Source organism: Bombina bombina, chromosome 4 (assembly GCF_027579735.1).
Source record: "Bombina bombina isolate aBomBom1 chromosome 4, aBomBom1.pri, whole genome shotgun sequence".
In the NCBI taxonomy this organism is placed as follows: domain Eukaryota; kingdom Metazoa; phylum Chordata; class Amphibia; order Anura; family Bombinatoridae; genus Bombina; species Bombina bombina.
In genome coordinates, this window is record NC_069502.1 from 1,180,386,233 (window position 1) to 1,180,413,549 (window position 27,317).

The 27,317-nt window shown below is 40.1% G+C and overlaps 1 protein-coding gene across 2 annotated transcripts in view; it reads right to left on the minus strand.

The window, feature by feature from the left end:
• Window positions 1-27,317, minus strand: part of BABAM2 (BRISC and BRCA1 A complex member 2) — an 896,806-nt gene that overhangs the window by 720,094 nt on the left and 149,395 nt on the right. For both annotated transcript variants that reach the window (XM_053712651.1, XM_053712652.1), the window contains exon 5: window positions 13,333-13,527. In XM_053712651.1, the coding sequence (XP_053568626.1) occupies window positions 13,333-13,527 (195 nt within the window). The remainder of the gene's footprint in view (window positions 1-13,332; window positions 13,528-27,317) is intronic.

Below are 27,317 nucleotides of genomic sequence, written 5' to 3' on the forward strand. Positions count from 1 at the left end.
GTATCTTTTGTTGAAAAAGAAGGATGTAAGCTCAAGAGTGTGCATATGTCTGGCGCATTATATGGCAGCAGTTTTGCAAGAATGTTATTCATTTCCAAGAGCACTAGATGGCACCATTTCCTGCCATGTAGTGCTCCAGATACCTACCTAGGTATCTCTAACAAAGTGGAAACACACAAATTTGATAATAGAAGTAAATGGGAAACTTTTTTTTTTTTTTAATTGTATGCTCTATCTGAATCACAAAAGAAACATTTTGTGTTTCATGTCCCTTTAAGGAAATTTACTATGAAATCTTGTGAGATGTCAATGAAATTCTATGAGATTACAGTAAACTCAGCACTGATGAAGCTGATTGGCTGTTTCTTTTTCACCATGCAGATGATAGTAAAAAAAATCACAGTGTACTTTAGCAAGCTAAAAGGGATATGAATACCAAGAGAACGGAGAAAAATTGATAAAAGGCATAAATTAGAAAGTTGCTGCTCTATTCAAATCATAAAAGAGAAATAAATTGGGTTTCATATGCCTTTAAGGAATTATGAGGTAAAATATATTTTTTCTTGTAAGCTTTTTACAGGTATGCTGCATCACTTTCACATGATTTAGCATGATTATTATGTCCCTTTAAGGCTTCTACAATATTGATCTACAGACCCCATGTATTAAGAAATTGGCCACTATTGATGTCTACTTGAAAATTTGTATTGTTAAAAAAGATTGATGATCCCTTATTACCCATTCCCCAGTTTTGCATAACCAACACAGTTATAATAATATACTTTTTACCTCTGTGATTACCTTATATCTAAGCAGCTGCAGACTGCCCCTTTATTTCAGTTCTTTTGAAAGACTTGGATTTTAGCAAATCAGGGCTGAATCCATGGGAGTGAGCACAATGTTATCTATATGGCACACACAAATTAGCATTGTCTAACTGTCAAAAAACTGTCAAAATACACTGAGATAAGAGGCAGCACTGAAGGGCTTATAAATCAAATTTATGAGCCTGCCTAGGTTTAGCTTTCAACAAAGAATACCAAGAGAGCAAAGCAAAGCATGACAAAAGTAAATTGGAAAGTTGTTTAACCCCTTAGTGACCAGAGCACTTTTCCATTTTCTGTCCGTTTGGGACCAAGGCTATTTTTACATTTTTGCGGTGTTTGTGTTTAGCTGTAATTTTCTTCTTACTCATTTACTGTACCCACACATATTATATACCGTTTTTCTCGCCATTAAATGGACTTTCTAAAGATACCATTATTTTCATCATATCTTATAATTTACTATAAAAAAAATTATAAAATATGAGGAAAAAATGGAAAAAAACACACTTTTTCTAACTTTGACCCCCAAAATCTGTTACATATCTAAAACCACCAAAAAACACCCATGCTAAATAGTTTCTAAATTTTGTCCTGAGTTTAGAAATACCCAATGTTTACATGTTCTTTGCTTTTTTTGCAAGTTATAGGGCCATAAATACAAGTAGCACTTTGCTATTTCCAAACCATTTTTTTCCAAAATTAGCGCTAGTTACATTAGAACACTGATATCTTTCAGGAATCCCTGAATATCCCTTGACAAGTATATATTTTTTTTTAGTAGACATCCCAAAGTATTGATCTAGGCCAATTTTGGTATATTTCATACCATCATTTCACCGCCAAATGCGATCAAATACAAAAAATTGTTCACTTTTTCACAAATTTTTTCACAAACTTTAGGTTTCTCACTGAAATCATTTACAAACAGCTTGTGCAATTATGGCATAAATGGTTGTAAATTCCTCTCTGGGATCCCCTTTGTTCAGAAATAGCACACATATATGGCTTTGGCGTTGCTTTTTGGTAATTAGAAGGCCGCTAAATGCCACTGCGCACCACAAGTGTATCATGCCCAGCAGTTAAGGGGTTAATTAGGGAGCTTTTAGGGAGCTTGTAGGGTTAATTTTAGCTTTAGTGTAGTGTAGTAGACAACCCCAAGTATTGATCTAGGCACATTTTGGTATATTTCATGCCACCATTTCACCGCCAAATGCGATCAAATTAAAAAAAACGTTACATTTTTCACAATTTTAGGTTTCTCACTGAAATCATTTACAAACAGCTTGTGCAATTATGGCACAAATGGTTGTAAATGCTTGTCTGGGATCCCCTTTGTTCAGAAATAGCAGACATATATGACTTTGGCGTTGCTTTCTGGTAATTAGAAGGCCACTAAATCCTGTTGCGCCTCACACGTGTATTATGGCTAGCAGTGAAAGGGTTAATTAGGGAGTTTGTAGTGAGCTTGCAGGGTTAATTTTAGCTTTAGTGTAGAGATCAGCCTCCCATCTGACACATCCCACCCCCTGATCCCTCCCAAACAGCTCCCTTCCCTCCCCCACCCCACAATTGTCCCCGCCATCTTAAGTACTGGCAGAAAGTCTGCCAGTACTAAAATAAAAGGGTTTTTAAAAAAAAAATGAAATTTTTTTTAGCATATTTACATATGCTACTGTGTAGGATCCCCCCCTTAGCCCCCAACCTCCCTGATCCCCCCCAAAACCGCTCTCTAACCCTCCCCTCTGCCTTATTGGGGGCCATCTTGGGTACTGGCAGCTGTCTGCCAGTACCCAGTTTACAATAAAAAGTGCTTTTTTGGGGTTTTTTTTGTTTTTTTCTGTAGTGTAGCTTCCCCCAACCCCCCACAAACAAACCCCCACCACCTTGCTGATTGTTTGGATTTTAGTTTTTATTATATTTTTTATATCCCCATTTTCTGCAGTGTAGCGGTTCCCACCCGCTCCCTCCCCGTGCACGCGCCCGCCCCCACCCTCCCGTGCACGCGCGCGCGCCCGTGCGCGCCCCCAGCCACCCCCGCCCACGATCCCGCCCCCCTTCAGATCCACATGGCCATCGATGGCCGCCACCCGCCTCCCGGTCTGGCTCCCACCCACCAACGCAGGTAGCCACCGATCTCCGGTGCAGAGAGGGCCACAGAGTGGCTCTCTCTGCACCGGATGACTTAAAAAGGTTATTGCAGGATGCCTCCATATCGAGGCATCACTGCAATAACCGGAAACCAGCTGCTTTCCACACTGACGTGCAGGGTACGTTCTCAGGCATTAACTGCCTTTTTTCTGAGGACGTACCCTGCACGTCCTCAGTTGTTAAGGGGTTAAAATTGCATGCACTATCTGAATCATGAAAGTTTAATTTAGACTCGACTGTCCCTTTAATCTCTATACGACAAATCAGGACAGCAGCTATTAACTGTAGCAGACGAGCTTGCTAAGCATTCTGGGTGGTGGTATACAAACAAACATACTAAGCATTTTAAACATAGATTGCTTAGCGTATTTGTTGCTTAGCTTATAAAACAAGTGGTATTTTCCCTACTCACAAAACCTGTATGCAGTGTCTTGTGGGGTTTTTACTGCACTTTTCAAACCAACATTTAAAAAAGGAAATTTATGCTTACCTGATAAATTGATTTCTTCTATGATATGATGAGTCCACGGATTCATCCTTTACTTGTGGGATATTATCCTCCTGCTAACAGGAAGTGGCAAAGAGCACCACAGCAGAGCTGTCTATATAGCTCCTCCCTTGACTCCACCCCCCCAGTCATTCGACCGAAGGTACAGGAAGAAAAAGGAGAAACTACAAGGTGCAGAGGTGACTGAAGTTTAAAATAAAAAAATATAATCTGTCTTAAAATGACAGGGCGGGCCGTGGACTCATCGTACCATAGAAGAAATTAATTTATCAGGTAAGCATAAATTTACTTTTCTTCTATAAAGTACGACGAGTCCACGGATTCATCCTTTACTTGTGGGATACAATACCAAAGCTACAGGACACGGATGAACGGGAGGGACAAGACAGATGGTTAAACAGAAGGCACCACTGCTTGAAGAACTTTTCTCCCAAAAATAGCCTCCGAAGAAGCAAAAGTATCAAATTTGTAAAATTTGGAAAAGGTATCAAGCGAAGACCAAGTTGCAGCCTTACAAATCTGTTCAACAGAAGCCTCATTTTTAAAAGCCCATGTGGAAGCCACCGCTCTAGTCGAGTGAGCTGTAATCCTTTCAGGAGGCTGCTGTCCAGCAGTGTCATATGCCAAACGGATGATGCTTTTCAGCCAAAAAGAAAGAGGTAGCCGTAACTTTTTAACCTTTACGTTTTCCAGAATAGACAACAAACAAAGAAGACGTTTGACGGAAATCTTTGGTTGCTTGCAAGTAAAACTTCAAAGCACGGACCACGTCCAAGTTGTGCAACAGACGCTCCTTCTTAGAGGAAGGATTAGGACACAGAGAAGGAACAACAATTTCCTGATTGATATTCCTATTAGTAACAACCTTAGGAAGGAATCCAGGTTTGGTACGCAAAACCACCTTATCAGCATGGAAAACAAGATAAGGCGAGTCGCATTGCAATGCAGATAATTCAGAAACTCTTCGAGCCGAAGAGATAGCAACTGAAAACAGAACTTTCCAAGATAGAAGCTTAATATCTATGGAATGCATAGGTTCAAACGGAACCCCTTGAAGAACTTTAAGAACTAAATTCAAACTCCATGGCGGAGCAACAGGTTTAAACACAGGCTTGATTCTAACTAAAGCCTGACAGAACGACTGAACGTCTGGAACATCTGCCAGACGCTTGTGCAGTAGAATTGATAAGGCAGATATCTGTCCCTTTAAGGAACTAGCTGATAGCCCCTTCTCCAAACCTTCTTGGAGAAAAAACAAAATCCTTGGAATCCTGATCTTACTCCTTGAGTAGCCTTTGGATTCGCACCAATAAAAGATATTTACGCCATATCTGATGATAAATTTTCCTAGTAACAGGCTTTCGAGCCTGAATCAAGGTATCTATGACCGACTCAAAGAAACCCCGCTTGGATAAAATCAAGCGTTCAATCTCCAAGCAGTCAGCCGCAGAGAAACTAGATTTGGATGCTGGAACGGACCTTGAATCAGAAGGTCCTGTCTCAGTGGCAGAGTCCATGGTGGAAGAGATGACATGTCCACCAGGTCTGCATACCAAGTCCTGTTTGATTCTGGCAATCAAACAAGGAAGGAAAGGAAATGGTGGAAACACATAAGTCAGGGTGAACGACCAGGGTACTGCTAGAGCATCTATCAGTACTGCCAGAGGATCCCTAGACCTGGACCCGTAACAAGGAAGTTTGGCGTTCTGACAAGATGCCATCAGATCCAATTCTGGTGTGCCCCATTGCTGAACCAATTGTGCAAACACCTCCGGATGGAGTTCCCACTCCACCGGATGAAAAGTCTGACGACTTAGAAAATCTGCTTCCCAGTTTCCAACTCCTGGGATATAGATTGCTGATAGATGGCAAAAGTGAGTCTCTGCCCCTTCAAATTATTTTGGTAACCTCTATCATCGCTAGAGAACTCTTTGTTCCCCCCTGATGATTGATATATGCTACAGTCGTGATATTGTCCGACTGGAATCTTATGAATCTAGCCGAAGCCAGCTGAGGCCACGCCAGAAGCGTGTTGGATATCGCTCTCAGTTCTAGAATATTTATCGGGAGGAGAGCATCCTCCTGAGTCCACAAACCCTGTGCTTTCAGGGAATTCCAGACTGCACCCCAGCCCAATAGGCTGGCGTCTGTTGTCACTATGACCCATGCTGGCCTGCGGAAACACATTCCCTGGAACAGATGATCCTGTGATAACCACCAAAGAAGAGAGTCTCTGGTCTCTTGATTCAGATTTAGCTGAGGAGATAAATCTGCATAATCCCCATTCCACTGTTTGAGCATGCATAGTTGCAGTGGTCTGAGATGCAAGCGAGCAAACGGAACTATGTCCATTGCCGCTCACATTAGTCCGATTACCTCCATACACTGAGCCACTGACGGCCAAGGAATGGAATTAAGAGCTTGGCAGATGCTTAAAATCTTTGATTTCCTGACCTCCGTCAGAAAAATTTTCATGTCCACCGAAACTATCAGAGTTCCCAGGAATGGAACTCTTGTGAGAGGGATAAGTGAACTCTTTTTTACGTTCACCTTCCACCCGTGAGATCTTAGAAAAGCCAACACGATGTCTGTGTGAGACTTGGATAGTTGGTAAGTCGACGCCTGAATTAAGATATCATCCAGATAAGGCGCCACAGCTATGCCCCGCGGCCTTAGAACCACCAGAAGGGACCCTAGCACCTTTGTGAAAATTCTGGGAGCTGTGGCCAACCCAAAGGGAAGAGCCACAAACTGGTAATGCTTGTCCAGAAAGGCGAACCTGAGGAACTGGTGATGATCTTGTGAATAGGGATGTGTAGATACGCATCCTTTAAGTCCACGGTTGTCATATATTGACCCTCCTGGATCATTGGTAAAATAGTCCGAATGGTCTCAATTTTGAAGGATGGGACTCTGAGGAATTTGTTTAGGATCTTGAGATCTAAAATTGGTCTGAAGGTTCCCTCTTTTTTGGGAACCACAAACAGATTGGAGTAGAACCCCTGCCCCTGTTCTGTTTTCGGTACTGGGCAGATCACTCCCATGGTATACAGGGAGTGCAGAATTATTAGGCAAGTTGTATTTTTGAGGATTAATTTTATTATTGAACAACAACCATGTTCTCAATGAACCCAAAAAACTCATTAATATCAAAGCTGAATAGTTTTGGGAGTAGTTTTTAGTTATAGCTATTTTAGGGGGATATCTGTGTGTGCAGGTGACTATTACTGTGCATAATTATTAGGCAACTTAACAAAAAACAAATATATACCCATTTCAATTATTTATTTTTACCAGTGAAACCAATATAACATCTCAACATTCACAAATATACATTTCTGACATTCAAAAACAAAACAAAAACAAATCAGTGACCAATATAGCCACCTTTCTTTGCAAGGACACTCAAAAGCCTGCCATCCATGGATTCTGTCAGTGTTTTGATCTGTTCACCATCAACATTGCGTGCAGCAGCAACCACAGCCTCCCAGACACTGTTCAGAGAGGTGTACTGTTTTCCCTCCTTGTAAATCTCACATTTGATGATGGACCACAGGTTCTCAATGGGGTTCAGATCAGGTGAACAAGGAGGCCATGTCATTAGATTTTCTTCTTTTATACCCTTTCTTGCCAGCCACGCTGTGGAGTACTTGGACGCGTGTGATGGAGCATTGTCCTGCATGAAAATCATGTTTTTCTTGAAGGATGCAGACTTCTTCCTGTACCACTGCTTGAAGGAGGTGTCTTCCAGAAACTGTCAGTAGGACTGGGAGTTGAGCTTGACTCCATCCTCAACCCGAAAAGGCCCCACAAGCTCATCTTTGATGATACCAGCCCAAACCAGTATTCCACCTCCACCTTGCTGACGTCTGAGTCGGACTGGAGCTCTCTGCCCTTTACCAATCCAGCCACGGGCCCATCCATCTGGCCCATCAAGACTCACTCTCATTTCATCAGTCCATAAAACCTTAGAAAAATCAGTCTTGAGATATTTCTTGGCCCAGTCTTGACGTTTCAGCTTGTGTGTCTTGTTCAGTGGTGGTCGTCTTTCAGCCTTTCTTACCTTGGCCATGTCTCTGAGTATTGCACACCTTGTGCTTTTGGGCACTCCAGTGATGTTGCAGTTCTGAAATATGGCCAAACTGGTGGCAAGTGGCATCTTGGCAGCTGCACGCTTGACTTTTCTCAGTTCATGGGCAGTTATTTTGCGCCTTGGTTTTTCCACACGCTTCTTGCGACCCTGTTGACTATTTTGAATGAAACGCTTGATTGTTCGATGATCACGCTTCAGAAGCTTTGCAATTTTAAGAGTGCTGCATCCCTCTGCAAGATATCTCACTATTTTTGACTTTTCTGAGCCTGTCAAGTCCTTCTTTTGACCCATTTTGCCAAAGGAAAGGAAGTTGCCTAATAATTATGCACACCTGATATAGGGTGTTGATGTCATTAGACCACACCCCTTCTCATTACAGAGATGCACATCACCTAATATGCTTAATTGATAGTAGGCTTTCGAGCCTATACAGCTTGGAGTAAGACAACATGCATAAAGAGGATGATGTGGTCAAAATACTAATTTGCCTAATAATTCTGCACTCCCTGTATAGGTCTTCTACTCAGCGTAAGAACGCCTCTCTTTTTGTCTGGTTTACAGACAATTGAGAAAGATGGAATCTTCCCCTTGGAGGAGAATCTTTGAAATCTAGAAGATACCCCTGGGTTATGATTTCTAAAGCCCAGGAGTCCTGAACGTCTCTTGACCAAGTCTGAGCAAAGAGAGAAAGTCTGCCCCCTACTAGACCGGTCCCGGATCGGGGGCTACCCCTTCATGCTGTCTTGGTGGCAGCAGCAGGATTCTTGGCCTGTTTACCCTTGTTCCAAGTCTGGTTAGGTCTCCAGACTGACTTGGATTGAGCAAAATTCCCCTCTTGCTTTGCAGCAGGGGAAGAGATAGAGGGACCACATTTGAAGTTTCGAAAGGAACGAAAATTATTTTGTTTGGTCCTCATCTTATTTGTCTTATCCTGAGGAAGGGCATGGCCTTTCCCTCCAGTGATGTCTGAAATGATATCTTTCAGTTCAGGCCCGAATAGGGTCTTACCCTTGAAAGGGATGGCTAAAAGCTTAGATTTTGATGACACATCAGCAGACCAGGACTTAAGCCATAATGCTCTGCGCGCTAAAATGGCAAAACCTGAATTCTTTGCTGCTAATTTAGCCAGTTGAAAAGCGGCATCTGTAATGAAAGAATTAGCTATCTTGAGAGCCCTAATTCTATCCAGAATATCATCTAATGGGGTCTCAACCTGAAGAGCCTCCTCCAGAGCCTTGAACCAAAAAGAAGCTGCAGTAGTTACAGGAACAATGCACGCTATAGGTTGGAGAAGAAAACTCTGATGAACAAATATTTTCTTTAGGAGACCCTCTAATTTTTTATCCATAGGATCTTTGAAAGCACAACTGTCCTCAATAGGTATAGTTGTACGCTTAGCCAGGGTAAAAATAGTTCCCTCCACCTTAGGGACCGTCTGCCACGAGTCCCGCATGGTGTCTGATATGGGAAACATTTTTTTTTTTAAAGTAGGAGGGGGAGCGAACGGAATACCTGGTCTATCCCACTCCTTAGTAACAATCTCCGAAATCCTCTTAGGGACCAGAAAAACATCAGTGTAGGCAGGAACCTCTAGAAATCTGTCCATTTTACACAATTTCTCTGGAACTACAATAGGGTCACAATCATCCAGAGTCGCTAAAACCTCCCTGAGCAATAAGCGGAGGTGTTCTAGTTTAAATTTAAAAGCCGTCATATCTGAGTCTGTCTGAGGGAACATCTTTCCTGAATCAGAAATCTCTCCCTCAGACAGCAAATCCCTCACCCCCAACTCAGAACAGTGTGAGGGTACATCAGATATGGCTAATAAAGCATCAGAGGGCTTAGCATTTATTCTCACACTAGACCTACTGCGCTTCCCCTGCAACCCAGGCAGCTTAGATAAAACCTCTGTGAGGGTAGTATTCATAACTGCGGCCATATCTTGCAGGGTGAAAGACGCACTAGAAGTACTTGGTGTCGCTTGTGCGGGCGTTAATGGTTGTGACACTTGGGGAGAATTAGATGGCATAACCTGATTCCCTTCTGACTGAGAATCATCCTGTGACATACTTTTAGTAGCTAAAATATGTTCTTTGCAATTTATTGACCTTTCAGTGCATGAGGGACACATTCTAAGTGGGGGTTCCACAATGGCTTCTAAACATATTGAACAATGACTTTCTTCAATGTCAGACATGTTGAACAGGCTAGTAATGACAACAAACAAGCATGAAAACACTTTATTTAGTGAAAAAAATAACAAACTTAAAAAACGGTACTGCGCCTTTAAGAGAAAAAAAAGCATACACATTCTGCAAAACTGCTTTAAAATGCAGCACATTTTTCAAATTTTTGCAAGCAGAATCAATATGCGTAGTTAAGTTTGCCCCACAAGGAAATTTAACATTTAACCCTTTAATGTGCAAACCAGATTGAAATTAGGCTGTGGCGCCTACCTGCCCTCAGGGATAGTAACTATGGGGTTAAAGTTTCGATTTGGCCCAAAACATCCACAAGGGCCTTCAGGAGTTGGAGCTTGCTGCGTGAAAACAACTGTGCATCTGAGGCGTGAAAATAGGCCCTGCCCATCTCACTTGATGCCTCTACAGCCTCAAAGAACTGCACCAGAGCGGTTTTAAACTAGCCATGTGGGTTCCGAGACCCAAAAAATAAGCCAAGTGTACCCTCAACAAAGTTGCCCAAAAAACGTTATTGCCCACAAAACGTTAACAGCACTCCCATTTCATAAAATGTTTACCCACAAACATTCAAAACTCAGTGTCAACCATTTTTTTAATTAGCCCCTTATGCAAGCTTAGTAATGCCCTTCTATAGCTCTTAGGATTACTGCTTACCCTTACCCTCATGGGGATACTGTCAGCCTTTCTGAAATACACAGTCTCTCCAGAAAAAATGGCTGAACATACCTCACTGCTATATAGAATGAAAATGTTCCTCACACTGAAGTTTTCTGTACCCCTCAGCCTCTGTGGGAACAGCACTGGATCTTAGTTACAAATGTTAAGATCATCATCCTCCAGGCAGAAGTCTTCATCCATCTGCTGCCTGAGAGTAAATAGTACAAACTGGTAGCATTTAAAACAAAAAAACTCTTGCTTGAAGAAATTAAAAACTAATATTTTATCACCTCTTTCACTTCACCCTTCCTAGTAATTAGAGTAGGCAAAGAGAATGACTGGGGGGGTGGAGCTAAGGGAGGAGCTATATAGACAGCTCGGCTGTGGTGCTCTTTGCCACTTCCTGTTAGCAGGAGGATAATATCCCACAAGTAAAGGATGAATCCGTGGACTCGTTGTACCTTATAGAAGAAAAAAAGAGAGGAATTAGACTAATTAATGACTCATTCAACCAATGTATAAAAAAATTAAGCTAGATGTGCAAGTATTAATTAGATACGCAGATGATGAAATGTACAGTGACACCTTGTAAGTTCATGCCCTTGCTATGTATATTCTTTTTTTTATTTTGTTTTCTTTTTAGTTGGTTTATTGTTATTATGTTACTACTAAAGGTAAAATGTATATAGGGTTAGTACCCCCCATGTTAAGATGTTCACTATTGAGGGTAATATATCGAGAGAGACATAAAGAGATTGATAGAGGGAAAATATAATGAAAACGAGTTACTCCACATTTTATAAAGAAGTCTGCATTACCATCATTGGTTAAAGTCTTTGAAAGAAACGTTATGGATGACATCACTCAGGAAAGTTCATATGCAGACTCTTGAGAGACTTAGTGTTAAAAAGAACTCTTTTTGGGTGGGAATTGCCCAGACTAAGGGATTTTTTTATGTTATCTGAACTTTGTACTTAGTTGTGTGGTATATTCTCAAGGTAAATTGTATGTAAACTTCCTGACTTTACTGGTGGAGGAGTGTGGATAATAAAAATGATTTCACCTAAAGGGACATTAAACACTAAATAAATGCTAGATATAATGAAGCATAAAAAAAAAGATTAGTCTGAGAATAACATGTAGATTTATTTTTTTAAGCTTCACTAAGTGTAAACTTTTAGTGTCTATAAAACAATGGGAGCTGCCATGTTGTAACTTAGGTTACCTTCTCTGCTGTGACCAATTAGGGACAGTTATAAATAGGTCACTAGAGAGTGCAGCCAATGGTTGTGTGGAATAGAACTGTTTTGCACCTCCATTTCTACCAGGAACTGAAAAGCTCACAATTTCAGAACAGAATTACAGGAAAAGGGACCAAAATAAATAAAGTATATTCAAAGGTTTTTTTCTTCTTTTATTTATATACGATTTATCATTTTATATTACCGTCTGAATGACCCTTTAACTGTTTTTAAAAATGACACTTCTAATGGACTGGAATACCATAGAAAAGAAAGAGCAGAAGCCACCCAAGCTTAATACACCTGACTGTTCTTCTGGATTCTCTGTGTGCTGTTCCCAGATAACGGATTGACCTTCTGGCCTTGGCCTGCTATCAACTCTGCTCTTAAAGGCACAGTGTACTGTAAAAGTGTTCTTCCCTTTATGTGTTTCCAATGACTTGTTATACCAGCAGCAGACTATAACAAGCATGATACATTTTTCCTTTAGGTTAATTTGTGTATACGACAGTCTGTTTTGCTCAACCACAACCCATTTTGCAGGAAAATCAGATTTCCTTTTTTTATCACTTTCTGTACACACAAATGGTTCCTTATATTATTTCTGTCTGTATAACAAAGCCCAATACATAGAGGGAACTAATGAAACAACATTTGATCATTTATCTTTCCTAACCCCAATTTGATTTATTCTGCTGGATATATTTACACAGCTTTTCTATAGCCCATTCTAAGTATTGAAATTCTGAGTTTATGTGGGGAAAACTACAGGGAAAAAATAGCTATTTCAATTTCATAAAGGAGCGATATGTGAACAATCTAATACTGCCCAGCAGGAAAACTGGATCATTGGGAACAAATTAAAGGGGAGACAAAAATCAGGCTACAGTCCTCTTCTGCACAATGGAATCCTGAGACTAACCAAGCTAACTACTGTACCACTGTGAAAGACAAAGATCCTATCCTAGAGGCCACTTGTGCACTTCCCGTTTAATATTTCATGAAAAAAGGGACATGAAATCCAAAATGTTTCTTTGACGATTCAGATAAAACATATAATGTTAAAAAACTTTCCACTTTACGTCTTATCAAATTTGCTTAATTCTCTTATTTTCTCTTGTAAAAGGAGCAGGATTACACTAATGGGAGCCTGCTGAACACATTTGGTGAGCCAATGACAAAAGGCATATATGTGCAACCACCAATCAGCAGCTAGCTCCCAGTAGTGCAATGTAGCTGCTGAGTCCACCTAAGTATGCTTTCCAACAAAGGCTACCAAAAGCAAAAAGCAAATTAGATAATAAAAGAAAATTGGAAAGTAGTTTAACACTATGTGAATCATGAAAGTTTAATTTGGACTTCCCCTTGAACATGTTTAGAGCAAACATTTTTGTTCCATCTTAAAACATCTTGTTAGAATTGATTCCGCTAGGAAAAAAGAGGGCAGAGAATATGATGTTTTAACAACTGGAGAAGTTATCGGCCCTAGTAGAACAGATATCTATTTTTATTAAAGCCAATCACACATCACCTACCACAAAAACCAAATTGTATCAAACGCGTAAACCTCTGACTGTAATGCGACTAAAGACAAGGTATTAAAATACAAATACATTCAGTAGAATCCTTCATTTAATTTTATAAAGAATAGACTCACCCAGTTATTCTTTTTTCCAGCATAGATTTCCATGTTCTCTCCATACTGAGGTTCCTCTAGTAGCGTATGATACTCAAACATGAGACGTGAGCTCTCACTAAGGCGGCTGCACTGATACTGGTGATATTGCTGAACCAGCTCCTTCACTACTGACAACAAGGACTCAGAGTCCGATGGGTCCCATTCTGACAAAGTCTGAAAGTCACAAAGGAAAACTATCAATGTACTTTTATTTTAATTATATTAATTGTTAAAATATTAAAGATACCATTTAAAGATTTACTATATATAAGGTACTTTAGTTTCTATAAAGTAATGAGCCTGCCAGGTAAGTATTTGTCTAAGCTGAGGACAATTAGGGACAAATATAAAACAGTTGATAAGAGAGAGTGTGCAAACAAGACATACTATGCTGGTTATAAACATCAACTGCACCAAACAATAATCTGAGAGTCATAATATTATTAGAAAACAACAATAAGCATAAGGTTTTAAACTGGGAGAGGGGTCTCCTCAGACATCATCCCAATGATAAGTTTGTGGTTGCCAAAATATCCGAACACAATATCACCATGGCCAGAAATAATGCAGGTGATGCTAATAGTAAGGGCCTAACTGGATGCCACAGCCCTTTCTGGCATTTAAGGGTTAATGCCTCACCCCAATCCATAGCCTTAAAGGGATATGGAACCGCATTTCTTTGTTTTCTGATCCAGATAGAGCATGACATTTTACAACAACTTTGATCTAATTGATCAAATTTGCTTCATTCCCTTAGCATCCTTTGTTGAAAGATCAGCAATGCACTACTCAGAGCTATATAAAACACATAAAAACAGAAGAGCGCATCTGCGACTCACAGTAGTGTTTATTTCAATCATGTAGATACAAAACACATTACACTTACAGGTTTAAAGAATAAAGTCAGTTTATCATCCAAGAATCCCTCCGGAAAGTATTCCTTTCCAACTGCGTGGTATGATTTGTGGCGTTCCTTACACCAAAGGCAGTTTCCTGGATGCTGCACTCTCAGTGGCGTTCACTTATTATTAGTCCAGACAATCCTTATACCCTACGCGTTTCATCAGCTCACATCAGACTTTCTCAAGGGCTAAACTGATCGGATATAACTTGAGAAAGTCTGCTCATGAGCGGATGAAACGAGTAGGGTCAAAGGACTGTCTTGACTTCTAAAACATGGACACCATTGAGAGTGCAGCATCAAGGAAACTGCCTTTGGTGTACGGAACATATCATCCAGAGGAATTCGTGGATGATAAACTGACTTTATTATTTGATCCTGTAAGTGTAATGTATTTTGTGTCTATATGATTGAAATAAACACTACTGTGAGTCGCAGATGAGCTTTTCTGTTTTTATGCATTTTATATAGAATTTTACTGAGCTCGCACACTGCTTGAATCCATTTCTACAGAGCTGCTCTGCATACAGTTTATAGCCTTTAGAGGATTAAGCACACCTATGTTGAGAAAAAAACAAAAACTGCTCAGCATAAATTCTCCCTTTATATTAGGACAATGATCTGTATGTGAAATCAAATTCATTCTGAGGACTGAGTTAAGTGAATTTTTTGCAATAACGAGGTGTGGTATGTATGTATGTATCTCAATACGAAAAAGTCCCCTCTTAAAACTTCTTTCAACCAAGGTGAGGTGTTGTAAAAATAGTGTTGTTGGCACATAAAAGCACTTAAACAGAGATATATTAAAAGTTCATACCTTTATTTTCTTGTGTAACAAACACATACGACTTTCACAGACATAGGCCTAGATTTGGAGTTTGGCGTTAGCCGTGAAAACCAGCGTTAGAGGCTCCTAACGCTGGTTTTAGGCTACCTCCGGTATTTGGAGTCACTCAAAATAGGGTCTAACGCTCACTTTTCAGCCGCGACTTTTCCATACCGCAGATCCCCTTACGTAAATTGCGTATCCTATCTTTTCAATGGGATTTTTCTAACTCCGGTATTTAGAGTCGTGTCTGAAGTGAGCGTTAGAACTCTAACGACAAAACTCCAGCCGCAGGAAAAAAGTCAGTAAAGAGCTTTCTGGGCTAACGCCGGTTTATAAAGCTCTTAACTACTGTACTCTAAAGTACACCAACACCCATAAACTACCTATGTACCCCTAAACCGAGGTCCCCCCACATCGCCGACACTCTATTAATTTTTTTAACCCCTAATCTGCCGACCGCCACATACGTTATACTTATGTACCCCTAATCTGCTGCCCCTAACACCGCCGACCCCTATATTATATTTATTAACCCCTAACCTGCCCCCCACAACGTCGCAGCCATCTACCTACAATAATTAACCCCTAATCTGCCGACCGCAAAGCGCCGCCACCTACGTTATACTTATGTACCCCTAATCTGCTGCCCCTAACACCGCCGACCCCTATATTATATTTATTAACCCCTAATCTGCCCCCCTCAACGTCGCCTCCACCTGCCTACACTTATAACCCCTAATCTGCCGAGCGGACCGCACAGCTATTATTATAAAGTTATTAACCCCTAATCCGCCTCACTAACCCTATAATAAATAGTATTAACCCCTAATCTGCCCTCCCTAACATCGCCGACACCTAACTTCAAACATTAACCCCTAATCTGCCGACTGGAGCTCACCGCTATTCTAATAAATGTATTAACCCCTAAAGCTAAGTCTAACCCTAACACTAACACCCCCCTAAGTTAAATATAATTTAAATCTAACAAAATAAATTAACTCTTATTAAATAAATTATTCCTATTTAAAGCTAAATACTTACCTGTAAAATAAATCCTAATATAGCTACAATATAAATTATATTTATATTATAGCTATTTTAGGATTAATATTTATTTTACAGGTAACTTTGTATTTATTTTAACCAGGTACAATAGCTATTAAATAGTTAAGAACTATTTCATAGCTAAAATAGTTAAAATAATTACAAAATTACCTGTAAAATAAATCCTAACCTAAGTTACAATTAAACCTAACACTACACTATCAATAAATTAATTAAAAAAACTACCTACAATTACCTACAATTAACCTAACACTACACTATCAATAAATTAATTAAATACAATTCCTACAAATAAATACAATTAAATAAACTACCTAAAGTACAAAAAATAAAAAAGAACTAAGTTACAAAAAAATAAAAAAATATTTACAAACATAAGAAAAATATTACAACAATTTTAAACTAATTACACCTACTCTAAGCCCCCTAATAAAATAACAAAGCCCCCCAAAATAAAAAAATGCCCTACCCTATTCTAAATTACTAAAGTACAAAGCTCTTTTACCTTACCAGCCCTGAACAGGGCCCTTTGCGGGGCATGCCCCAAGAAGTTCAGCTCTTTTGCCTGTAAAAAAAACATACAATACCCAAGGCCCCCAACATTACAACCCACCACCTACCAATCGGATTGAACTTGATTCTGATTGGCTGATTCCATCAGCCAATCAGAATATTCCTACCTTAATTCTGATTGGCTGATAGAATCCTATCAGCCAATCGGAATTCGAGGGACGCCATCTTGGATGACATCATTTAAAGGAACCGTCATTCGTCGTTCAGTCGTCGGCCAGGATGGATGTTCCGCGCCGGAGGTCTTCAGGATCCTGCCGCTCCGCTCCGGATGGATGACCATAGAAGATCCCGCTTGGATGAAGACTTCAATCGGATGGAAGACCTCTTCTGCCCCGCTTGGATGAAGACTTCAGCCGAATCATGGACCTCTTCAGCCCCCCGCTTGGGCTTGGATCAGGACATCGGAGGAGCTCTTCTGGACAGATCGGTGAACCCGGTGAGGTGAAGACAAGGTAGGAAGATCTTCAGGGGCTTAGTGTTAGGTTTATTTAAGGGGGGTTTGGGTTAGATTAGGGGTATGTGAATGGTGGGTTGTAATGTTGGGGGGCTTGGGTATTGTATGTTTTTTTTTACAGGCAAAAGAGCTGAACTTCTTGGGGCATGCCCCGCAAAGGGCCCTGTTCAGGGCTGGTAAAGTAAAAGAGCTTTGAACTTTAGTAATTTAGAATAGGGTAGGGCATTTTTTTATTTTGGGGGGCTTTGTTATTTTATTAGGGGGCTTAGAGTAGGTGTAATTAGTTTAAAATTGTTGTAATATTTTTCTTATGTTTGTAAATATTTTTTTATTTTTTGTAACTTAGTTATTTTTTATTTTTTGTACTTTAGCAAGTTTATTCAATTGTATTTATTTGTAGTAATTGTATTTCATTAATTTATTGATAGTGTAGTGTTAGGTTAATTGTAGGTAATTGTAGGTAGTTTATTTAATTAATTTATTGATAGTGTAGTGTTAGGTTTAATTGTAACTTAGGTTAGGATTTATTTTACAGGTAATGCTTATTACCATGCAACAATTGACGGCTGTAATGGATAACTCCATAGCAAATATATTTCTCAACAAGCTGAACCTGATGTTGTGACATTTAAATTTAAATTAGAACATCTCCGCGCACTGCTTAAGGAGGTGTTATCTACTCTGTATGATTGTGACAACTTGGTCATTCCAGAGAAATTATGCAAGATGGACAAGTTCCTAGAGGTTCCGGTGCACCCCGACGCTTTTCCTATACCCAAGCGGGTGGCGGACATAGTGAATAAGGAGTGGGAAAAGCCCGGCATACCTTTTGTTCCCCCTCCTATATTTAAGAAATTATTTCCTATGGTCGACCCCAGAAAGGACTTATGGCAGACAGTCCCTAAGGTCGAGGGGGCAGTTTCTACTCTAAACAAGCGCACTACTATTCCTATCGAGGATAGTTGTGCTTTCAAAGATCCTATGGATAAAAAATTGGAGGGTTTGCTTAAAAAGATTTTTGTACAGCAAGGTTACCTTCTACAACCCATTTCGTGCATTGTTCCTGTCACTACAGCAGCGTGGTTCTGGTTCGAGGAACTAGAAAAGTCGCTCAGTAGAGAGACTCCATATGAGGAGGTTATGGACAGAGTTCACGCACTTAAGTTGGCTAACTTTTATTTTAGATGCCGCTTTGCAATTAGCTAGATTAGCGGCGAAAAATTCAGGGTTTGCAATTGTGGCGCGCAGAGCGCTTTGGCTAAAGTCTTGGTCAGCGGATGTGTCATCCAAGACAAAATTGCTTAACATCCCTTTCAAAGGTAAAACTCTATTTGGACCAGAATTGAAAGAGATTTTCTCAGACATCACTGGGGGAAAGGGCCACGCCCTTCCACAAGATAGGCCTTTCAAGGCCAAGAATAAGTCTAATTTTCGTTCCTTTCGCAATTTCAGGAACGGACCGGCCTCTAATTCTGCATCCTCTAAGCAAGAGGGTAATGCCTCACAACCCAAACCAGCCTGGAAACCGATGCAAGGCTGGAACAAGGGTAAGCAGGCCAAGAAGCCTGCTGCTGCTAACAAAGCAGCATGAAGGAGTAGCCCCCGATCCGGGACCGGATCTAGTAGGGGGCAGACTCTCTCTCTTTGCTCAGGCTTGGGCAAGAGATGTTCAGGATCCCTGGGCACTAGAAATAGTTCCTCAGGGTTATCTTCTGGAATTCAGGGAACTACCCCCAAGGGGAAGGTTCCACATGTCTCACTTAACCTTAAACCAAATAAAGAGACAGGCGTTCTTACATTGTATAGAAGACCTGTTAAAGATGGGAGTGATACACCCAGTTCCACTAAAGGAACAAGGAATGGGATTTTATTCAAATCTGTTCGTAGTTCCCAAAAAAGAGGGAACTTTCAGACCAATTTTGGACTTGAAGATCCTAAACAAATTTCTCAGGGTACCATCGTTCAAGATGGAAACCATTCGAACGATTCTACCCACTATCCAGGAAGGTCAATTTATGACTACCGTGGATCTAAAGGATACGTACCTACATATTCCTATCCACAAAGAACATCATCAGTTCCTAAGGTTCGCCTTTCTGGACAAACATTACCAGTTTGTGGCCCTCCCATTCGGGTTAGCCACTGCTCCAAGGATTTTCACAAAGGTACTAGGGTCCCTTCTAGCGGTTCTAAGACCGAGGGGCATTGCAGTAGTACCTTACTTGGACGACATTCTAATACAAGCGTCGTCCCTGTCAAAAGCAAAGGCTCATACAGACATCGTTCTGGCCTTTCTCAGATCACACGGATGGAAGGTGAACATAGAAAAGAGTTCTCTGTCTCCGTCAACAACAGTTCCCTTCTTGGGAACAATAATAGATTCCTTAGAAATGAGGATTTTTCTGACAGAGGTCAGAAAGTCAAAACTTCTAAGCGCTTGTCAAGTTCTTCATTCTGTTCCACGTCCTTCCATAGCAGTGCATGGAAGTAGTAGGGTTGATGGTTGCAGCAATGGACATAGTTCCTTTTGCACGAATTCATCTAAGACGATTACAACTGTGCATGCTCAAACAGTGGAATGGGGACTATACAGACTTGTCTCCAATGATTCAAGTAGATCAGAAGACCAGAGATTCACTCCGTTGGTGGCTGACCCTGGACCATCTATCCCAGGGAATGAGCTTCCGCAGACCAGAGTGGGTCATTGTCACGACCGACGCCAGTCTAGTGGGCTGGGGTGCGGTCTGGGAATCCCTGAAAGCTCAGGGACTATGGTCTCGGGAAGAGTCTCTTCTCCCGATAAACATTCTGGAACTAAGAGCGATCTTCAATGCACTCAGGGCTTGGCCTCAGCTAGCAAAGGCCAGATTCATAAGATTCCAATCAGACAACATGACGACTGTTGCGTATATCAATCATCAGGGGGGAACAAGGAGTTCCCTGGCGATGAAAGAAGTGACCAAAATAATTCAATGGGCGGAGGATCACTCCTGCCACCTATCTGCGATCCACATCCCAGGTGTGGAAAACTGGGAAGCGGATTATCTGAGTCATCAGACATTCCATCCGGGGGAGTGGGGACTCCACCCGGAGATCTTTGCCCAACTAACTCAATTATAGGGCATTCCAGACATGGATCTGATGGCGTCTCGTCAGAACTTCAAGGTTCCTTGCTACGGTTCCAGATCCAGGGATCCCAAGGCGACTCTAGTAGATGCACTAGTAGCACCTTGGACCTTCAACCTAGCTTATGTATTTCCACCGTTTCCTCTCATTCCCAGGCTGGTAGCCAGGATCAAACAGGAGAGGGCCTCTGTGATCTTGATAGCTCCTGCGTGGCCACGCAGGACTTGGTATGCAGACCTGGTGAATATGTCATCGGTTCCACCGTGGAAGCTACCTTTGAGACAGGACCTTCTTGTTCAGGGTCCATTCGAACATCCAAATCTGGTCTCCCTCCAGCTGACGGCTTGGAGATTGAACGCTTGATTCTATCAAAGCGTGGGTTTTCAGATTCTGTGATAGATACTCTGGTTCAGGCCAGAAAACCGGTAACTAGAAAGATTTACCATAAAATATGGAAAAGATATATCTGTTGGTGTGAATCCAAAGGATTCCCATGGAATAAGATAAAAATTCCTAAGATTCTCTCCTTTCTACAAGAAGGTTTGGAGAAAGGATTATCTACAAGTTCTCTAAAGGGACAGATCTCTGCTTTATCTGTCTTACTACACAAAAGACTGGCAGCTGTGCCAGATGTTTAAGCATTTGTTCAGGCTCTGGTTAGGATCAAGCCTGTTTACAGACCTTTGACTCCTCCCTGGAGTCTAAATCTAGTTCTTTCAGTTCTTCAAGGGGTTCCGTTTGAACCTTTACATTCCATAGATATTAAGTTACTATCTTGGAAAGTTTTGTTTTTGGTTGCTATTTCTTCTGCTAGAAGAGTTTCAGAGTTATCTGCTCTGCAGTGTTCTCCGCCCTATCTGGTGTTCCATGCAGATAAGGTGGTTTTGCGTACTAAGCCTGGTTTTCTTCCAAAGGTTGTTTCTAACAAGAATATTAACCAGGAGATAGTTGTACCTTCTTTATGTCCGAATCCAGTTTCAAAGAAGGAACGTTTGTTACACAATTTGGACGTAGTGAGTGCTCTAAAATTCTATTTAGAGGCTACAAAAGATTTCAGACAAACATCTTCTTTGTTTGTTGTCTATTCTGGTAAAAGGAGAGGTCAAAAAGCGACTTCTACCTCTCTTTCCTTTTGGCTTAAAAGCATCATCCGATTGGCTTATGAGACTGCCGGACGGCAGCCTCCTGAAAGAATCACAGCTCACTCCACTAGGGCTGTGGCTTCCACATGGGCCTTCAAGAACGAGGCTTCTGTTGACCAGATATGTAAGGCAGCGACTTGGTCTTCACTGCACACTTTTGCCAAATTTTACAAATTTGATACTTTTGCTTCTTCGGAGGCTATTTTTGGGAGAAAGGTTTTGCAAGCCGTGGTGCCTTCCGTTTAGGTAACCTGATTTGCTCCCTCCCTTCATCCGTGTCCTAAAGCTTTGGTATTGGTTCCCACAAGTAAGGATGACGCCGTGGACCGGACACACCAATGTTGGAGAAAACAGAATTTATGCTTACCTGATAAATTACTTTCTCCAACGGTGTGTCCGGTCCACGGCCCGCCCTGGTTTTTTAATCAGGTCTGATGAATTATTTTCTCTAACTACAGTCACCACGGTACCATATGGTTTCTCCTATATATTTCCTCCTGTCCGTCGGTCGAATGACTGGGGTGGGCGGAGCCTAGGAGGGACTATATGGCCAGCTTTGCTGGGACTCTTTGCCATTTCCTGTTGGGGAAGAGATATTCCCACAAGTAAGGATGACCCCGTGGACCGGACACACTGTTGGAGAAAGTAATTTATCAGGTAAGCATAAATTCTGTTTTTGTGTCAGTATAGTTGCAGCATAATGGCTTAAAAACAAACAATGTTTCACACCGGAACTCTGTATACATAACCTGTACGTACTAAACCCATGTATTGTCTACATTGATAAATATTTATTTAAATGGGACTTTATTAACAACAAAAAATAGTTGGTCTATTAGTCAACATTCTACAGTTAGAACAATACATGGGCTTCTTCTAATTTATCTTAAACTTTGTCTGATATTTGGTCTAATAGTTATTATGCAAAAATACTAAGAATGTGGGCTAAGACTTTATTTTTATTTTTGTTTCGGAAGCACATCTTGGAGAAAAGTAGAGGAATAGATGTAATGTGCATTTACCGATGGGAAATTTATTTACAAAAGAGACTTTTAGATCATTTACCTTGATAGAGATCTATCTGGAATTTATTCCCTTGGGTTCCTTTGTTCCCAATTTGAATATCCATTTGGCCTCTCTATCAAGCAAATTTCTAAATCTATCCCCCCCTCTGTTATTGAAGGGTATAAAGTTGATTGCTTGGAATTTTAACACTTTTTTGTTGTTTTCCAAAGTATTTCCATGTTTAAAGTAATGTTTGGCAATTGAGGTTTTTGGTGGGTCTCTTTCTAGTGATGTAAGGTGTTCACGTATCCTGTCTTTTAAGAAAAAAAATAAAAAAAAATAATATATATATATATATATATAAAAAAAAAAATATATATATATATATATATATATATAAATATAAAGCACACTATGTAATCGTTGATATATCGTTTATTAACACTACTAACCAGTGATCTGTGAGTGGTGTGCACTGTTAGTTTATATTTGAACTACTGGGACCTAGCTGAACAAATGATGCGATAAAATTACAAAAGGCATATATGTGCAGCCACCAATAAGCAGCTAGCTCCCAGTAATGCATTGCTGCTCCTGAGCCTACCTAGGTATTGTTTTTAACAAATGATACCAAGAAAAAAAATCCAATTTGAAAGTTGTTTAAAACTGCATGTTCTATCTGAATCATGGCGGGGAAAAAGTTGGGTTTCATGTCCCCTTAACCTTGATTTAGATCAGGATTGTAGCCTACCTTTTCATGGGCTATAAGATTCAACAAACACCAGATCTTTGCCTTGGCAGATTTGGGCAGGGTCTAGTGAAGCTAAACTCTGTCTGCTCTATCTTGTGCCACTGTGGTCTGGCATGATATTTATGCCACTTACCAGCTGGTCTGTGCCAGCTACAGAAACAAAACTGTCAGTGTTTGGGGTAGATTCTCTAAAGCTCACTATATATGCAACATTAAGATTATCTAAAATATTCAATAATTATATTAAGAGCTCACTAATTCAATAATGGATGTTCCCTATAAGTATCAATATAAAAGAAAAACAGATGCAATACAATATAGTAGTTGATGATCTGTAAGTTTTAATAATATAACTATTTGCACATTGCAATGTATCCATGTTATGCTTTAATTTTTTTAAATATACCAATGTATTTAGAGCTGTGCTTTATACAAATTATGACAGCATATTATATATAATGAGTCGTGCAGTATAAGAGAGCAGGCAAGAAAAGATCATTTATGTAAGAACTTACCTGATAAATTCATTTCTTTCTTTCATAGTGGCAAGAGTCCATGAGCTAGTGACATATGGGATATATATTCCTACCAGGAGGGGGCAAAGTTTCCCAAACCTCAAAAACACCTCCAACCACACTCATACCTTAGTTTAACGTATAGCCAAGTAATGAGGTGTAAAATGTAGTAAAAAAGAATACAAAAAGAGAAACTGGAAAAAATAATGTTCTTTTATACAAAAATAAATAAATCATAACCACCAAAACTTAGGGTGGGTCTCATGGACTCTTGCCACTATGTTTTTACATAAATAAAGTTTTTAAATAAATTATGATTTCTTTCATGTAAGTGGCAAGAGTCCATGAGCTAGTAACATATTGAATATAATATCCAAGATGTGGAAATCCACAGAGTCACTAGAGGGGGGGATAAAATAAAAACAGCTATTTCCGCTGAAAAAATAAATCCAAATAATAATTAAGTTTTCTTAAAAATGACATAAAACTCAAATCATAGGCAAAGTAATCAAACCTGAAAATGTTTTCTAGCAAAGACTGCTTCTGAAGAAGCAAATACATAAAAATGGTAAAATTTTGTAAATGTATGCAAAGAAGACCAAGTTGCTGCTTTGCAAATCTGATCAACTGAAGTTCCATTCTTGAAAGCCCAAGAAGTGGCAACTGATCTAGTAGAATGAGCTGTAATTCTTTGAGGCAGAGACTCAAAGATGCCAAAGAAATGGCAGAGGGTTTCTGACCTTTCCTAGAACCAGAGAAAATAACAAATAGACTAGAAGTCTTCCTGAAAGCCTTAGAAGCCTCAACATAGTATTCCAAAGCTCTAACCACATCCAAAGAATGTAGAGATCTCTCAAAAGAATTCTTAGGATTAGGACACAAAGAAGGAGCAACAATTTCCCTACTAATGTTGTTAGAATTCCCAACTTTAGGCAAAAATGTAAATGAAGTCCGTAAAACAGCTTTATCTTGATGGAAAATAAAATAAGGAGACTCACAAGAGAGCCGACAACTCAGAAACTCTTCTAGCAGAAGAGATAGCCAAAAGAAATAACACTTTCCAAGAAAGTAGTTTAATATCCAAAGAATGCATAGGCTCAAAAGGAGGAGCCTGCAAATCCTTAAAACCAAATTGAGACTCCAAGGAGGAGAAATAGACTTAATAACAGGTTTGATACAAACCAAAGCCTGAACAAAACAGTTCAAACGAGAGGCCATCAGATCTATTTCTGAAAGACCCCACATCTATACAATCTGATGAAACACATCTGGATGGAGAGACCACTCACCCGGATGCAAAGTCTGACGACTGAGATAATCCGCTTCCCAATTGTCTACACCTGAAATATGAACCGCAGAAATTAGACAAGAGTTGGACTCCACCCAAGAAAGTATCTGAAATACTTCTTCCATTGCTAAAGAGCTGCGAGTCCCTCCCTGATGATTGACACATGCCACTGTTGTGATATTGTCTGTATGAAAACAAATGAAAAGTTCTCTCTTTAATAGAGGCCATGCCTGAAGAGCTCTGAAGATAGCACAAATTTCTAAAATATTGATTGGCAACCTTGCCTCTTGAGATTTCCAAGACCCTTGTGCTGTCAGAGACCCCAGACAGCTCCCCAACCTTAAGACTTGCATCCGTTGAGATCACAGTCGAGGAAGGACGAACAAAGGAGGCCCCTCGACAAAGAGTTGAATTTTGGGATTTAAATATATCAGTTGTGATATCCAAGTATAATCCCTGCACCATTGATTCAGCATGCAAAGCTGCAGAAGTCTCATATGAAAACGAGCAAAGGGGATCGTGTCCGATGCTGCAGTCATAAGACCTAAAACTTCCATGCACATAGCCACCAAAGGGAATGATCGAGACTGAAGGTTTAAACAAGCTAAAAGAAATTTAATTTGCCTCTTGTCTGTTAAAGACAGCGTCATGGACACTGAGCCTATCTGGAAACCTGACCCTTGTTTGAGGAACCAAGAAACTCTTTAGTAAATTGATCCTCCAACCATGCCTTTGAAGAAACCACACTAGTTTTTTCATGTGAGATTCTGCTAAATGAAAAGACTGAGCTAGTACCAATATATCGTCCAAATAAGGAAACGCCACAATACCCTGCTCTCTGATTACAGATAGAAGGGCACCGAGAACCTTCGAAAAGATTCTTGGAGCTGTCGCTAGGCCAAATGGAAGAGCAACAAACTGGTAATGCTTGTCTAGAAAAGAGAATCTCAGAAACCGATAGTTGTCTGGATGAATTGAAATATGAAGATAAGCATCCTGTAAGTCTATTTTGGATATAAAATGCCCTTGCTGAACAAAAGGCAGAATAGTCCTTATAGTCACCATCTTGAAAGTTGGGAATCTTACAAAACGATTTAAAAATTTCAGATCCAGAACTGGTCTGAAAGAATTATCTTTCTTTGGGACAATGAATAGAATCAAATAGAACCCCACACCCTGTTCCTGTAGAGGAACTGGAACAATCACCCCTGAAAGCTCTAAATCTGAAACACATTTCAGAATAGCCTGAGCCTTCACAGGATTTGTTGAACCATGAGAAAGAAATAATCTTTGCACGGGAGGTCTTATTCTGAAACCTATTCAATACCCTTGAGACACAATATTCTGAATCCACTGATTCTGAACAGAACTTTACCAAATTTCCTGAAATAATTTCAATCTGCCCCCCACCCCGCTGAACTGGATTGAGGGTCATACCTTCATGCAGTCATGGGGGCTGGATTTGTTTTTTTATAAGGCTTGGTCTTATTCCAATTTGAAGATAGTCTCCAATTGGAACCAGAGAGGTAAGGAGTAGTTTTTTGTTCCTTATTCTGACGAAAGGAACAAAAGCAATTAGGAGCCTTACATTTACCCTTAGACTTTTTATCTTCAGGTAAAAAAAAACCTTCCCCTCAGTGATATTGAAAATAATAGAATCCAATTGAGAACCAAATAAATTCTTACCCTGGAAAGATAGAGATAGTAATCTAGATTTAGACACCATGTCAGCATTCCAAGATTTAAGCCATAAAGCTCTTATAGCTAAAATAGCTAAAGACATAGATTTAACATTGATCTTAATAATGTCAAATATAGCATCACAAATAAAATGATTAGCATGTTGAAGCAGAAGAACAATGCTGGGCAAATCAGAATCTTCTACCCGACGGGCTAAACTGTCCAACCAAAAAGTTGAAGCAGAAGCCACATCAGCCATAGAAATGGCAGGTCTAAGAATATAACCAGAATGTAAATAAGCTTTTCTGAGATAAGATTCAATCTTTCTATCTAAAGGATCCTTAAAATAAGTATTATCTTCCATAGGGATAGTAGTACGCTTGGCAAAAGTGGAAATAGCCCCATCAACTTTAGGGACTTTTTAACAGAACTCTAAATTAGCCACAGGTAAAGGATACGACTTCTTAAACCTAGAAGAAGGATTAAAAGGAGAACAAGGCTTAGACCATTCCTTAGTAATCATATCAGAAAAAGCACCTGGAATAGGAAAAACCTCAGGAGCAACCTTAGGAGGTATAAAAACAGAATTTAAACATTTACTGGCTTTGTTATCAAAAGCACTAGATTCTTCAATA